Source organism: Cupressus sempervirens, chromosome 4, assembly GCF_028749045.1.
Source record: "Cupressus sempervirens isolate cs-2001-9-10 chromosome 4, ASM2874904v1, whole genome shotgun sequence".
Classification (NCBI taxonomy): domain Eukaryota; kingdom Viridiplantae; phylum Streptophyta; class Pinopsida; order Cupressales; family Cupressaceae; genus Cupressus; species Cupressus sempervirens.
This window is the reverse complement of record NC_143121.1, coordinates 632,917,181-632,933,940: the sequence shown is the minus strand read 5'-3', so window position 1 is coordinate 632,933,940 and position 16,760 is coordinate 632,917,181. Positions and strand designations below refer to the sequence as shown.

General features: G+C 37.7%; 1 protein-coding gene across 1 annotated transcript; it reads left to right on the top strand.

Annotated features, from left to right (window-relative positions):
* Positions 1-781: 781 nt before the first annotated feature.
* LOC149562828 (uncharacterized) lies at positions 782-1,557 on the top strand. Its single transcript, XM_089823927.1, has 3 exons — positions 782-1,115; positions 1,211-1,279; positions 1,371-1,557. The coding sequence occupies exons 1-3, from the start codon at positions 1,002-1,004 to the stop codon at positions 1,515-1,517; spliced, it is 330 nt and encodes a 109-aa protein (XP_089680053.1). The 5' UTR covers positions 782-1,001; the 3' UTR covers positions 1,518-1,557.
* Positions 1,558-16,760: the final 15,203 nt, after the last annotated feature.

The following is a 16,760-nucleotide window of genomic DNA, read 5'->3' as shown; positions in this document are numbered from 1 at the left end:
CACACCGACGCCGACGCCGACGCCGTATGTAATTTAAACTTGACTTTGCATTATTTTATATGTTTTTCATATCATTTTATAGGGTTTTTACAATTTTTATTTAGATTTGTTTATTCATTTGGATTTCAATTGATTCTTTATCAGGAAATGTCCATAATCAACCGACAAATCCACAAAACCCTCAAGAACTTGAAGAACCTCAAAACCAAAATCCACAAAACCCTCCTGAAGAACAACAAATTCCACAACTTGAACCAATTCCAAGACCTCCACCAGGCACACAAGAAAATATATTAAATAAAATTGAGATAGGAAAAATTGAATTAGAAGGACTCATTGGTCGATTGAAACAAGCTGGACAAACCAATCCAATGAGTGCTCAATTGGCATCATCCCTCGAATCCATTAAGACCCAGATAGCCTCAGTTACTGGTCAGTTAGATGTTTGGCGGGTTAAGAGGGAAGAAAAAAAAAGATTTTATGCAAATAAATTATCATATGAAGATGTTAAAAAATAAGAAATACCAAAAGGTTCAATATGTGCATTATTTAGAAAACCCAGTGAGCAAAATACTGTTAGAGAGGGTACTAAATAGTTCCCCATCCATTGGTGTATACATGATGCTATGAGAAATCATTTTTGGAATAGATGGTGGATGGTTTTTGATGCCCCTCCTTGCAACAATCACGAGGTCCCAATGTATTTTTTGAAGAAATTGTATTGTGAGTTTGTCCTTGGGGAGATCCCCAATTATTTTGATCTATTAGAATCCTAGGGTAGAGGTGGGGGGTCATCATTCGAGAGGTCGAGAGCACGTCATGACCCTAATGTAGTTAGGGCACCTGTGGTCAAGCCACAGCGTGAGCATGTGACTATTCCTTCAGTTGTGAAGGAACATGTAGAGGCCAACACTCTAGGGACCATTAATGCTTTGACGCAGACCCTCATCCATTCCACAGGCCCATTAGTTGAGGGGGAGCCTTCTGTGCGTCGTGGTCACATGTGCACTTCATGCGGATCCCTATGCACATTTGGCACTCATGTTGGAGATGCTGCGGATGATGGGCTCATCACTGATCAGTTCTTGAACGAAACATTTGGCATTGACACACAGGTAAATTACAATTATAATTTACTAATTTGATCACATTTCATATGTATAGTGAATGATTAATTAATTAGCATCTATTGACATTGTTCAAAATTCAGGGTCAGAGTGTTGCCGAGCCTAGCAGCGATGCTCCGGCCCCATTTTTTGTCCCCTCCACGAGTCCAGAGGTATGTATTGATTTAATCATTTAAATTAATACATATAATTATTCAGTTATCATATTAAGGATTGACAAAAAAATTTATGCATGTGCATCAGTTCTCCACAGAACCCTCAACCTTTAGTATGGACTCAGAGCATAGACATCGTACGAGCTTCGTACAGGTACAGTTGTTTCATGTTAATTTAATTCATTTGATTATATTTGTTTCATGTTTCATGTTACATGTAACGTGTATTGTATGACATGCAGCTCATGACGTCGAACACATCTCCTCATCTCCGACAGTCTGTTGATCATGGAGTGGCCGCAGCTATGGCTAGCTCATAGCCATTGACTGAGGTATGAAAGAATTTTCTCCATTTTAGTTGTTGTTTATAATAGTTAGTCTCAAAATTTCTAATGTTATTTATAAGTGATTATATTTATTGAATTTTTGTAGGGTCTCGTCACGCTTGATCGTCCACGAGCCTTCGAGGTGGACGTACAGAGTTACTATTTGATGGCGGTAAGAAAATAATTGATTTTGTGTGTACATATATTTGATTTCAACGTATAATAAATACTGATTCATATCTACTTTGTTTGTATCAGCTCAAGTTGGAGAAGAGCCTCAACAAGAGGATGAGCGAGTGTGTCAGGAGCACCCTATCATCTCCACCATCTCCCTCGACACGACGACAGAAGACGTCGAGAGATTTGTTTCCTTCCCCTCATGGGAAGGAAAAGATATAGTTGATCTAGACATATATATATATATATATATAGGCATTAGTGGACATATTCAATACACATTTGATGTATATGACATTTTATATTTGATGTATGACATTTATTTGATGTATGACATTATTCGACTTATGACATTATTGGTTAATATATGATATGTTTGTTCATATGCGACATTATTGGTTATCATTTTATATTATATGTTTGTTCATGTATGACATTAAATAAGATATGTTCATGTATGACATTAAATTAGATATGTGCATGTATGACATTAAATTAGATATGTTTATGTATGACATTAAATTCAATACCTAATATGTTCGAAACTTTGATAGAATATTGAGTAACAATAAAATTTATCACTGTTTAAGCATAAGTTAATCATTTGCAATATGTCATCGTCATATGATTTATGATCTTGTTCATGCTTAAAGTTTTCCTTCTCTATCATTTGTTTATCAAGTTTAATTCAATACCTAATTAGTTTGAATTTTTGATACAATATTGATTAGCAATAAACTTTATTAGTCAAGATCGATTAGGACCTCCTGGCAATAAACTTTATCAGGCAATATTCGTGGACCTCCAGGCAATTGGTCACCTAAATGAGAACCTTGAGATTTATTAGGAACTCCATGAAAGAAATCAGTAGCTTGAGAAGCTCTCCATTTGCTAAGCTTCAATACATAACCACCATTCTTTATCATCAATCAAAAAATGTTAGAGATAGTAGAGAAAAGATGGATTATTTGCAAAAAAAGTCATTTTAAATATCATAAATGTAACATAATCACTAATAGTTTTCTGTGTTTTCATACATTAATGATTGTAACATAATCACCAGTTGATTGGAATGCGTTGTTATTATTCTATAGTAACTAGATTAAGGTAAAAATAAAAGTTTAATAAATAGTTGTTATTATTCTTACATTGTTGGAAACAGGGGCAGCGTGAAGGATCTCTGATATTTTCCAAAATGGTGTTCCCAAATGCACACAATGCCACCAAAGACTGCAAACTTGGATTTACCTTCATCAATTGTTTCCTCCACCTCTACACACCTTAAACAACTTCAACCAATATGTTTCTAAGGTTTCCAAACCCACAAATCTTCAGTAGATACAAAAAAAGAGGAAGAGGGATTCTTTTTTTAGTTTTGTAATAATGGTAGAGGGAAAATTATAAACATTTTTTTCATTTTTAGATTGGGCTTTCTGCGTGAATAAGAACGATAGTTTGTGAATTGTTATCTTTTATCAGAGAGGAGATGCAATATATTTCAAATCTTTGTATTTAAATATATTCATTTGAGATGTGTTGTTCTTTCTACCAGTTTGGTTATCTCTGATAAACTTTATAGAGTAAATTGTGTTTGTGCATATAAGGAAAACTTTGAGTTTCGCATATCACACAATCTAAAATAAATCATTTTGATCTTTCCCCTTGATTTGCTGATTGTGAATATTTAATTTAGAATCTTTGAGTTCTTAGTTTGTATTTTCTTATTTGTAAATTCTCTCATCTACCTCATGTCTATGGATAGATGATAGCTTGCCTTCTGTGCCTTCCGATTAAAGGCATACCATCAATGTTATTCGTTGAATATCCTTTGAGGGAGCTGTAACTTTATATGCAAGATATATCATTATTGGCAATCATAAGAAAAGACTCAATAACAACACATTGCTTAAGTTTCTTCAAAAATATACCAAGCCCAAAGAGCCATTTTGCATTATAAACTTATGGTTGCAACATTTTGGCATCATTTGGAATGAGCTAGTTCGTATTGCCAACACCAAGATCCACCATCTCAAAAAAATTAGTTACGCCTTTGACAAGAGAATGGTTGGGGAAAGACGTGTTTAGAGTGTTATCTTTGTAGTCTAAATATAGGCTCACTAAAATTTCATCTACAATGAATACACTTCCAAGTTCTTCTTCAAAGATAAATATCTCCAACACCAAATAAGTACTAAGCACTTCATCCTCGTATTCCACTTGGAATAATTCCATTAATCCTATTATGGGATGGCATAAAAATGTATAAACCTTCTTCATATTTCTTTTGAATGTCTTCATGATCCTCCAATGCTTCTAGTAGCAACCTTTCTTCTTGATGTGGTGTATAATCAAATGAGAAAGCCTCATATTCTATCTGTTTGTTAGGGTGAGGAATATCTTTTATCTTCTCTCCATCAATCCCTTCTTTCTTGTGTTGATCTATCAAGTTTCTTGGATTAACATCAATGGTTGGAATGATATTAGAAGCTTCAAATATAAAAGAATCAAATTCTAGAAAAGGGGCATCCATTGACAAACTTTCATTAATTTTATTATCAACAAGTTCCTTCTCAATAGGAGGAACAACTAAGAAAGTCACCAAATCAGTTGGCTAAGAGGTGTGTTCATTGTCATATTCAACATGCAAATGATAAGCTCCTGCACTGTTAGAAAATCTCCCTTCAACAACATGAGGTGTTTGAAAGTCTCTTTGATTGAAAATCATTAAATTTTTATAATGAAAAAGAAAGGGGGATGAAGGTTTTTCTTCTTTCTTTTCAACCTTATTTTGTAAAGGCATCTTTTTGGGATAAAGATTATGATAATTTTCAGATTGTGTTGCCTTCACATAGCTTGAATTTTTAGATTTCATTCTACTAATCAGCATAGCATCATCTATCTTTGCAACTTCTTTTTTAGCATCTTCCAAATTATGCATTTCTTGGAGCTTTAACTAGAATTTAATTTCAATTTCTAAAGATACACAATTGCTTATTTTCAGTTGGTTAATAGGATGGAGGAATTTTTCTAGTACATCTATTGAATCTATATACAAAATCCCTCATAATTTCACTCTTCCTCATTTGAATTTGAAAGAAATCTATTAATAACTTGCCAACATCAGCTGTAGGCTTAAATATCTAAATAAATCTTACCTTGAGATCATTCCAACAAGTGACACAACCATCCTACAAATTCTAAAACCATTTAGCAACACTCTCAATAAAGCCATGAGAAAATAATCTGATGAAGACATCCTCTTCTTGCACGCCAAGAATTCCACAAGCAATTGTAACTTCTTTGATGTGGTCATCTAGATCTTGTATTTTTCCTCTATCAAGTGTTGGGATGATTTCTCTTGACCCTTGGGTAAAGATGAATACTAGACAAAGCAAAGGGCCCAATATGAGCTTCCCATGATTCTCTCGCAACCAAATCCATTGTATATAATGAAACCCTCTATTCAAATATTATACAAGATAAAATACAGAGTCACTAATTTCGCATGAATAAAGGATAGCTAAGGATATCTAATCCTACACTGATCTTTGTTTTTGAATCCCCAAAAAAGCTGCCAAAAATTTGTTAGTGAACATATTTTTCTCCTTCACAAATGCTCACAAGCTTAACTCCATTAACCTCTCATGGATACAAATAAGCCACAACATTTGGATAAGTGTAAGATGGTCACTTCCCTCTGAATTGGCGTGCCTGAGATATGCCCCGTCAAAGATTGCAACCCTATGGCATTTAGTGATCCTTAGGGACATTTCGGATTGGCGTGCTTGAGAACGTTCAAGCATTGAAGGGGATAGGACAAGGTTGGGGATAGGGTTTACCCGGGCACGCGGAGCTAACGGAGCAGACAGTTTGATCCCATGATGAAAGGTGAGAGAGATTTGGCAGTTGGCAACTTTGTACTGGCCGACACTGCAAGTTTCAGCATCACCCGCGATGGCATTGTAAAACAAAAATGGAGTGTGATCTCCAAAAAGTGAGAGATGTTATTGTAGGTCTCCGCAACACGGTCCTGTAGGAACTAGAATCGCATCCATACCTCGCACGAGCTCTGAGATATGCCCCGTCAAAGATCACAGCCCTATGGCATTTAGTGACCCTTAGGGACATTCCTGATTGGCGTGCCTGAGAACGTTCCAGCACTGAAGGGGATAGGATGAGGTTGGGGATAGGGTTTACCCGGCCACCCGGAGCTAATGGAGCAGACAGTTCGATCCCACGACGAAAGGTGAGAGAGATTTGGCAGTTGGCAACTTTGTACTAGCTGACACTGCAAGTTTCAGCATCACCCGAGATGGCGTTGTAAGACTTTTTTGGGTCATGGGAGTTCCAAAATTCAAGGGATTGTGAGTTTCTTTGTAAATGGCCTCAAACTAGGCCTAGTTGGCAGACTGAAATAGCCAGTTTTGAGTGATATTTTACAAAACAAGTGTAGTTAGTTTTGGAGTATATTTTAGAGTGAGGAAAAGGGTATTTTAATCACCCAATAGTTTAGGAATTTTTGTGGAAAATTTTGGAGAAAAAAGAAAATTAGTGACTGGCAAGGGCTAGTTGGAACAAGCCTAGAAGAGGCAAAATTGAGAAAGTGTAAGAGATGAGTTGTTTAGAGTGTGCAAGAAGTTGGAACATGTTAGATGAGATGTTTTGAGATGATCCAAGGTGTTGAGGCCATGGTATGATGCCAAGGATGAGTTTTGGTACTTGCATAGGGTGTTCCAACCAAGCTACAAATGCATAGGATAGGACATTGTAAGGTACTTGCAAATTATGGTTCTAATGCCGACAAAATAGAACTCCCACCAAACTTGGAAATTTACCTTATATTTAATGTCAAGGACTAAGTGCAATATAAAGGGCCTACATTCATAGAAGGACAAACAAAATCAAAGGTTGAAGAAGTCACTATCCCATTATAATCTCAACCAAAAGCTGAAAAGGCTATGGATTCAAGAATCAAGAAGAAGACTTGTCATGGCACCTATATGGAGCATCTTATCAAATGGAAGGATCAATCAGAATCTAAAGTAACATGGATAGATGAGAGTGATTTTGGAAAGAAAGGTATTCCTATGAAATTCCTTCAGATTTATCCACCATGAGTTCTTTGTCACATGGGGAGGATGGTGCAAGAGCACCTAGTGAGTTTGAAAATGATGATGCAACTACTGTAGATGATGCAAATATTGATCAGTTGTAAAGCGAGGGGGAGGAAATCACTATTGAATCCTTCCTAAAAATCAATGGCTTATTAGATGAACCAATTAACACTTTGCTGAGGAGTTATGGACAAAATATGTTCAATGCTCTAATCCCTAGATTAGGAAATATTCTTACTTAATAAGTGTAACCCCAAGCATTGTCACCATATTTGGAAACAAATGGTGAGAGTCCCAATCAACTAGTGAAAAAAATGACTAAGTTGATGGAGCTGAATCCTACATTACACACATCTCCTAGTAGTGGATAGGAGGATGTTGGGATTGGGAGCATAACACCTATTCCCTTTCCTAGTTTTATGGACAATTGATGGGAACTCAAGTAGATGGGAGAAATTCCAATTTTTTTGAAGCGATAAAGTTTTGTGATGTATTTAGAATATCTAAGATAGACTTATTTTTTATGTGAACTAAACCATTCTTACATTACTATTTAAATGTATTTGTATTGTTATAATAGTTTGATTGTTGGTCATGGTGTACTACTAGCATACCTAAAATTTTAATTAATTTTTTTGGTAAATTAAGTCGAGAGATATCTAATTTAAAATATGTAAACTTTAGAAATATAAATAGTTCATCATAGAAGTATTATAGAATTAATTTATTTTAAATAATAGAAATAATCATAACAAATAGATAGAAATAAAAAATAATAATTTTATACAAAAAGTTTTAATTTATTTTAAATAATTAAATAATAGAAACATCATAGAATTAATAATTCAGTAAAATCATAACAAATAGACACTAAACAATCCCAAATTCAAACATACGAAGGTCCAACTAGAATAATGACTTTAAATAACCAAATACCAAAGCCAAACAAAGGAAATGGGACTTTTACCTTAAATGAATAAATTACATGAAGAAGGGTGGCTGGCTGTTTGGAAATCTACTTATTTTTCTTCTCTCCCTCCTGTCATCCAAGAGAACATGCAATGAAAGAAAAATATCGTCACAATAAGAAAATATGAAAAATATTGTTCTAGCTTTAAAAAAATTGGAGACATCAAAACATAAAATCTAGATTCTAAACAAATCAAAACATAAAATCTATGATTTAAACTAAATCTCATCACTTACGCATCATAACAATACCGTCCACCTTAGTCATGTGGACAGTCTTGGGGAAGAGGTTGCAACAATGTATCTGGATCCAGTTGATCACTCTTTCTCTCTCTCCCTCTCTCTATATTCAATCTAATGAGCCAACTGGATCTACTCGACATTTTAATGTCTCAAGTATTGCCTCATGGTCTGACTCGCAAACTTTCCAAAGATTCTTATTATGTGGTTTTCCACCATATTTTATCAAGTGGACATTTGATGCGACAACAAGATTTGAATAATGAAGAATCTTCCTCTCTGTTTGCCAATCCTCGAATAACCACAAGTTAGGGTTCTTCATAGAATATCGTCTAAGCCATGTGCCAATTACAACCACCGCACCGACATGGTACTCTAAACCTTCACCATCTATAACCGAGTGATCCAATTTTTGTTTGGCTTGAACACAACGACACAAATAATAATTTGTCCCTTCTTCATTGTCTTCAGGTGCAATAACAGCAAAAACATGGCTTGCAGTGACAAATGTACAAAATGCGGTCATTAATTCAAAAAATACTTGGGTAAAAGTTATAAAGTTACATATTGAAATTACAAAGATATATGAATATATATATTACCAGGTTGCACTAGATCAGACAAGCGGTCAAAGTCAATAGGCGATTCCATCTGTACCATTTCCAGTGCTTGTGGGGGACGATAGGTGTCAATTGCGTCCAAAACCCATATATCCCATTTGTCCACCCATTTAGTCGACTCACAGTCATACCAATTTTCCTCTGATGATGGACAATAGCATGCCATTTTTCGTGTGTGGATACTCCATGAACCTGCATCAGAGCTTCTAAAAGAGTGCAACTCACTGGATCCTGTTAGTGTGCAACAATCCTGATATGGTGCAATGTTAGTATTATCTATCAACCAAAAAAATCTACGAACCATAGACTCACCTTCCTTACCTAGACCCATTGTAGTGTTACACCACTGGACGATGGATTATGCATTTGTCAATAGACATAGACACACACACACACACACACACACACACACACACACACACTCCCATCTCCCCTCTCTCTTCTCTCCCATCCCCTACTCTCTAGATTTGTCACATGCACTCCTATCCCCCTCCCTCTATCTCCCTCTCCCTACTCTCTCACACTCTCTCCCATCCCCTACTCTCTCTCTCACACTCTCTCCCATCCCCTACTCTCACTCTCTCTCTCTCCCCCATCCCATTCTCTCTCTCTGCCACCTCCTACTCTCTCTCACACTCTCTCCCATCCCCTACTCTCTGTTACACACACTCCCATCCGCCCCTCTCTCCCATCTGCTACTCTCTCTCTCTCTTGGGCTACTCTCTCTTTTGCAGATACACACTCCCATCCCCCTCTCTCTCTCCCCTCTCCCATCCCTTACTCTCTAGATCGCTCACACGCACTTCCATCCCTCTCTCTCCTCCTCTCCCACTCCCTCTCCCACCACCTACTATCTCTCTCTCAAGTTCTCTCTCTCCCTCTCTACTCTCTCTCTCTCCCATCCCCTACTCTTACTCTCTCTCTCTCTCTCTCTCCAATCCCCAACTCTCTCTCACACTCTCTCCCATCCCCTACTCTCTCTGACACTCTCTCTCATCCTTTCACTCTATCTCTCTCATCCCCTACTCTCTCTCTCTCTCTCCGCCACCTCCTACTCTCTCTCACACTCTTTCCCATCCTTTCACTCTATCTCTCCCATCTTGTACTCTCTCTTTGCCACCCCCTACTCTCTCTCACACTCTCACACTCTCTCCTATCCCCTACTCTCTCTCTTTCACACACACACACACACACACACACACACACACACACACACACACACACACACACACACACACACACACACTCCCATCCCCCCTCTCTCTTCTCTCCCATCCCCTACTCTCTAGATTTGTCACACGCACTCCCATCCCCCTCTCTCTATCTCCCTCTCCCTACTCTCTCACACTCTCTCCCGTCCCCTACTCTCTCTCTCACACTCTCTCCCATCTGCTACTCTCTCTCTCTCTCTTGGGCTACTCTCTCTCCCTCCCCTCTCCCATCCCCTAAACTCTCTCTTTTGCAGATACACACTCCCACCCCCCTTTCTCTCTCCCCTCTCCCATCCCTTACTCTCTAGATCTCTCACACGCACTCTCATCCCTCTCTCTCCTCCTCTACCACTCCCTCTCCTAGGTCACCTACTATCTCTCTCTCAAGTTCTCTCCCTCCCTCTCTACTCTCTCTCTCCCATCCCCTACTCTTACTCTCTCTCTCCCATTCCCAACTCTCTCACACACTCTCTCCCATCCCTTACTCTCTCTCACACTCTCTCCCATCCTTTCACTCTGTCTCTCCCATCCCGTACTCTCTCTCTCTTCCACCCCCTACTCTCTCTCACACTCTCACACTCTCTCCCATCCCCTACTCTCTCTCTTTCACAGACACACACACTCTTATCCCTCCACTCTCTTCTCTCCCATCCCCTACTCTCTACATCTGTCACGCACACTCCCATCCCCCTATCTCTCTCCCTCTCCCTCTCCTAATGCCTACTAGATCTCTCTCTCTCAAGTTCTCTCTCTCCCTCTCTACTCTCTCTCTCTCTCTCTCCCATCCCATCCCTTACTCTCACTCTCTCTCTCCCATCCCCTACTCTCTCTCACACTCCCATCCCCTAATCTCACTCTCTCTCTCTCCCATCCCGTACGAGCTCTCTCCGCCACCACCTACTCTCTCTCACACTCTCACACTCTCTCCCATCCCCTACTCTGTCTCTCTTACACACATTCCCATTCCCCCTCTCTCCCTCTCCCTCTCCCACTCCCTCTCCCACTTCCTACTTTCTCTCCCCCATCCCCTATTCTCTCTCTCCCCTCTCCCATCCCCTACTCTCTCTCTTTCATAGACACACACTCCCATCCCCCCCCTCTCTCTCTCCTCTCCCATCCCCTACTCTCTAGATTTGTCACACACACTCCCATCCCCCCTCTCTCTCCCTCTCCCACTCCCTCTTGCACCACCTACTATCTCTCTCTCTCAAGTACTCTCTTTCCCTCTTTACTTTCTCTCTCCCATCCCCTACTCTCACTCTCTCTCTTCCATCCCCTACTCTTTCTCACACTCTCTCCCATCCCCTACTCTCTCTCTCTCTCACCCCCATCCTGTACAAGCTCTCTCTACCACCCCCTAGTCTCTCTCTAACTCTCACACTCTCTCCCATCCCCTACTCTATCTCTCTTATACACATTCCCATTCCCCCCCTCTCTCTCTCTCTCACACTCCCTCTCCCATTGCCTACTCTCTCCCATCCCCAACTCTATCTCTCTTACACACTTCCATTCCCCCTCTCTCTCTCTCCCTCCCACTCCCTCTCCCATCACCTACTATCTCTCTCTCTCTCACTCTCTCCCTCTCTCTCCCATCCCCTACTCTCACTCTCTCTCTCTCTCTACCACCCCTACTCTCTCTCACACTCTCACACTCTCTCCCATCCCATACTTTCTCTCTTACACACACTTCCATCCCCCCTCTCTCTCCCTCTCCCACTCCCTCTGCCATTGCCTAATCTCTTTCTCCTCCATCCACCCTCTCTCTCCCTCTCCCACTCCCTCTGCCATTGCCTACTCTCTTTCTATCTCATCCCCTACTCTCTCTATCTCTCTCTCCCCTCTCTCATTCCCTACTCTCTCTCTTTCACACACACCCATCCCCCCTCTCTCCTCTCCCATCCTCTACTTTTTCTCTCACTCACTCTCCCTCTCCCACTGCCTACTCTCACTCTCACTCTCTTCCTCTCTACTCTCTCTCTGCTACCCCCTACCCTCTCTCACATTTTCACACACTCTCTCTTTCTCTCTTACATACATTTCCATCCCCCCTCTCTCTCTCCCTCTCCCACTCCCTCTCCCATTGCCTACTCTCTCTTCCATCCCCTGCTCTCTCTCAAGCTACTCTATCTTCCCCCTCTCCCATTCCCTACTCTCTCTCTTTCACACACATGCAATCCCATCCTCCTCTCTCTCGCTCTTCCTCTCCCACTCTGTCTCCCACCACCTACTCTCTCTCTCCCCCATCCCCTACTCTCAATCTCTCTCTCCCAACTTGTACTCTCTCTCACACTTCCTCTCTCTCCCATCCCCTACTTTCAATCTCTCTCCCCCATCTCGTAATCTCTCACACTTCCTCTCTCTTGCATCCTGTATTCTCTTTGCCACCCCTACTCTCTCACATTTCCTCTATCTCCCATCCTATACTCTCTTTGCCACCCCTACTCTTTCTCAATTCCTCTCTCCCCTCTCCCATCCCCTACTTTCTCTCTATCTCTCTCACACACACAAATAGCCATTCCCTTGCCCCACCCCCGCTAGCTCTCTCTTGGTTTTGGTTTGCAATTTAGGTCTCAATAGTGCATGTGCACTATAGCATGTGCGCACTACTTCGAATTCAAAAGCATTTTAATAGCGCGTGTGCGCTATAGGGTGCACATGCTATTCAAAGCTTTGCATTAAAACCAAGCCTAAGGCTTGGTTTTGCCTTGGAGATCCAACCCAAAGGTTTGGAGTTTATAAACAGGTCTGAGACGTGTTTTCCAGCAAACATACAAAAAAAGATTGATTTTTCTTGTGTGCTCCCCTTCAAGATTCCTCGTGGTTGGGTATTGATAAGATCAGGTTACATAACATTATAGGTCTTTGTGTTAGCTATCTAACCATATAATTTATGTTTAATTTGAACTATTTTAAGTCTTTCATCTATAATTTCTTTTGAATGTATGTTCTTTTTTTGTCAAAAACCACCATGTACCAATTGGGCTGTAGATTTTAGCTCATTCATCGAATTTTGTAACAACTTAGTTTTTTAGAAACTAGACTCCATTCTACACACTTTGAAAAAAAGAAGTTTTGATTTTAGATTAGTTTTCAATCATTTCTAGGGGGAGCACACAGATATTTCACATTTTTGGGATGGGTCTAATTAAAAAATTCATTAAAAAAAAATACAAATTATAAAATTACCCGAAAAATCTGGGATAAACTACATAGTGTTAGGTAACTTTTGCCTGGAGTGATTAAAGAATTTCAAAAAAAAAGTTAAAATTTTAGGGGGGCCACACTTTGTACTATGTTATGTTTTTTTGGAATAAACAGTACCACTTTTTGTGGCCCCCTTTTTTGAGGACTTAAAACTAAACCATTTTGAAAAAAAATTAGTAGTTTAGAAACTAGATTCAAAGGACTACGACTTTTGTTTTTGTCATATCTTAAAATTTTGAGCATAACTATCTTCAAATTCTTGTTGAAGTCCAGAATTTGCTGATTTCAGGAAAAAGGTGTCCACTTATACCCCCCTTTTGGCACCACAACTTGGTGCACTTAGCCATATGTTAGATGTAAAAACTGAGAAACTTGCTATCTGATATTTGATAGATTTGTGGTAGGTACAACTAAATAGTGCTAGACCCCATTACTAGGGACTAATATGACCCTATTGCCTATATACTTTTTCATTGATGAAAAAAAGGGGGAGTAGAAGAAAGAAGCATAAGTAAGTGGGAGAAAATGAAGAAGCAAGAAGGAGAAGAAGAAAGAGGGAGAAAAAAGAAGAAGAAAGGGGAAGTACAAGAAATAAGACTTAAGAAGAAGAAGTAAATTGGAGTAGAAGACATAAGGAGAATACTTAAGAAGAGAGAAGAATTCAAATACATTGGGGGAGAGTATGATAGAATGGTAAAGGAGAGAAGAAGGCACTAAAGAATTCCTTTTTTACTAAGTCTACACCAGTGTAGAGTTGCTTATCACTAACATCAAAGGAATAAAAAGGGAAAGTTTGAAGGCCAAATACTTTGACAATAAAGTATAAGATGATAAAAAATTTGTCCAAATTTTATTTTCAATGCCAGAGGGAGAGATTATTGAACCTACAAGTCTCACTAGCATAGAAAGTGAAGATTGGTGATGCTAACACATAACATTCCAAGGTGTTGTTATTGATCAATAATTAGTGAGAAGAGGAACTTGTGGCCCACATATAGTCTCATAGCCACTAGTAGACATCTAGATTAGTCAGATCAAGTGAGAAGTTAAGGACAAGACAACACAAAAGTATAGGCGATGTATTTAACCATGGACACCATGGTGAGTCACCATTGATGTGACACAACAAGGAGACATGTACAACACCTTGATGTGATAGGCATTTAGTCAAAATAATAGAAAGATAGAAGGAAATATGCTACCTATATGCTCATAGATGGACTAGAAGGACTACCAACTAGACCCTACTAGTAGGTGTTGCAGGTTTTCCCTGCACAACTCAAATGGGCGATTCAAATTTTGAATGCATCAACTTTTAGTGGGATGTTCTAGGGATTTTGTACCCCACTAGATAGAGAATGCATATAATTTGGGAACTTTATTATTTTTTGTTGAAGTAGTTTTTGCGATGAGATGTTATTTTTAAGAATACTATAGGATAAGAGAGCTAAGTTTTAATGGAGAAGAGAACCATTGAGTTGAGCCATTGCGGATTGGTGGTTGTAGACAGTGTAGAGTAGAAAAGTGAAAGAGTTATACAATAGATATCATGAGGGAAGCCAACACAACAAGATAAGATAGAGATATCTTCAAGATATACACTAGATATCTAGAAGGAAAGTTGTGCCACTTATTTAGATCAACCATTTTGATTTCTTTCTTGCCATGTAATTAATTTCAACCTCTTGATTTGGCATGCTTCAATAGTAACCATATTGTAAATCTTCTAACTAAGTACCTCCTAGAAGGAGTGTTGTAAATCCTTTAAGAAGATAGTTTAAAAAAGGTTTTTAATCCTAACAAGTTGATATCATTCATAATTGGTTGTGTTCTTAGAAATAAAAATTATAGCCTCTAACTAGGGAAACTTTTATCTAGAATAAAAGACTAGTGGGTATATTACTCCCACCATGGTTCTCATCCTATCATCAAAGTTTTCCACCTAAAAAATATTTACATCACTTGATATATGCATTTGTGTGTGAGATTACATGATTTTATCTTATTTCTTTTACCATTATGGTATTAATTAAGTGGTTGTCATCTAGTTTATTTGCAATAGTAGTGTAGTAGGCTAGGTGAAGAATCCATACTAATTTACACACCCTCTCAATAGCGGTTTAGACCAACAATGATCACTTATTGGTCCTAATGTGTCTTGTGGTTGGTAAGTTTCAATTGAGACTTAAATTCAACATTTATATTATAATGATGATTACACTACTAAGAACTACCCAAACTAACCTTATTAATCTATATATGATGTTACTACATTAATTGATGAAAATGATAAAGTTGGAGGGAGCTTTGGTCATGAAAATAACAACATTGGTTCAAATAATTAATTAATTCTTATTCCAATTGTAGATGGTTGTATACCTTTAAAAAAGCAAGATGTGCTTGGAGTTGTCATTGTTGAAGCTTAAGGAACTAGTAAATTTTAATACCAACATTTTTCTAATGAAATGTGTAGTGTTTTAAAATAATTTTTAAAATAATAATTGTTCTTTTTATTACAGATGGTGTGAGATCATTTGATACTTCTAATTATGAAATTTAAAATTTCATTCTTATGTAGGTTTATTGCTCCAAAATTTTCAAGTAGAGAAGATGAAAAAATAAAATTCATTTAGTGTGCTAGGAGATTTAGAAATGATATGTATGAATCACTCGCTTTGTTTCCAAATTTGAATCAATTTCTAGCTTAGAGGACATCCCTATGAGATGAAAGCCACCATGGTTTACTCTAAGAAAAATGTGTAAACCTCATTCTATTCATTGAAGAAAATATTTATGTCTCAAAACTTAAATGAAAGAGTTGAGGAGCATGAATTTTTTTAATTTCCCTCTATATGCTCTAGAAAGAAAAAGGGGGAAAATGTCATTAATCACTTAGACATAGCAATACAAAAAGAAAGAGATATTCTCTTGGAATAAGGTGAGACCATTTAATTAAAATTATTTTATTATTTTCAATAGTTCAATAATACGATTACGAACTTAGCATTTTATTAAATTTAATATATGTTAATTATATTTTTATTACAAATTTAGATAATTAAAAATATAAACCACACCATATTTTGTTTTGTGTTTATCTTAACCAAACATCAATAATAGTGGATGAAAATTATGGTAACAATATTATAATATAGAATTCAATTACTTAATTTTGAATATTTATTTTATAAATTAACTTTATTGAAGTTGATGTATAGTCATAAAAGAATCAAGAATGTTCACCCTTTTCTATTGATCTCAATAAAAAAAGTAACTTTAATGCAAAGTGGAGATGGTAAGGAAATAAAGAAATGAAATTCACTAAGACTTTAATTTGGTAACTGATTTTATTACTAACTCAATCTTTTTGCAAGTGTTGATAATCATTATAGTTTATCAAAGTTTATATAAATGTATTTATGGTTGAACACTTTACACTCATTGAAAATTAAAACTTAGAGGAAGCAAATTGTGGATATAAGTTATCATCTATATATTATCATTTTGAGTTAGAACACTACTATATGAATTCCACCTCATCTTTTTGTGACCTTCAATTGTTTGGATAATCAAACAATTACTTTCAAGTCATAATATTTTTATAAAGAAATAATTAA

Coding starts and splice junctions, on each gene's coding strand:
- LOC149562828 (XM_089823927.1), top strand. CDS start 1,002: ATGTGCACTTCATGCGGATCCCTATGCACATTTGGCACTCATGTTGGA. Junction 1,116..1,210: donor CATTTGGCATTGACACACAG/GTAAATTACAAT, acceptor TTCAAAATTCAG/GGTCAGAGTGTTGCCGAGCC. Junction 1,280..1,370: donor TCCCCTCCACGAGTCCAGAG/GTATGTATTGAT, acceptor CATGTGCATCAG/TTCTCCACAGAACCCTCAAC.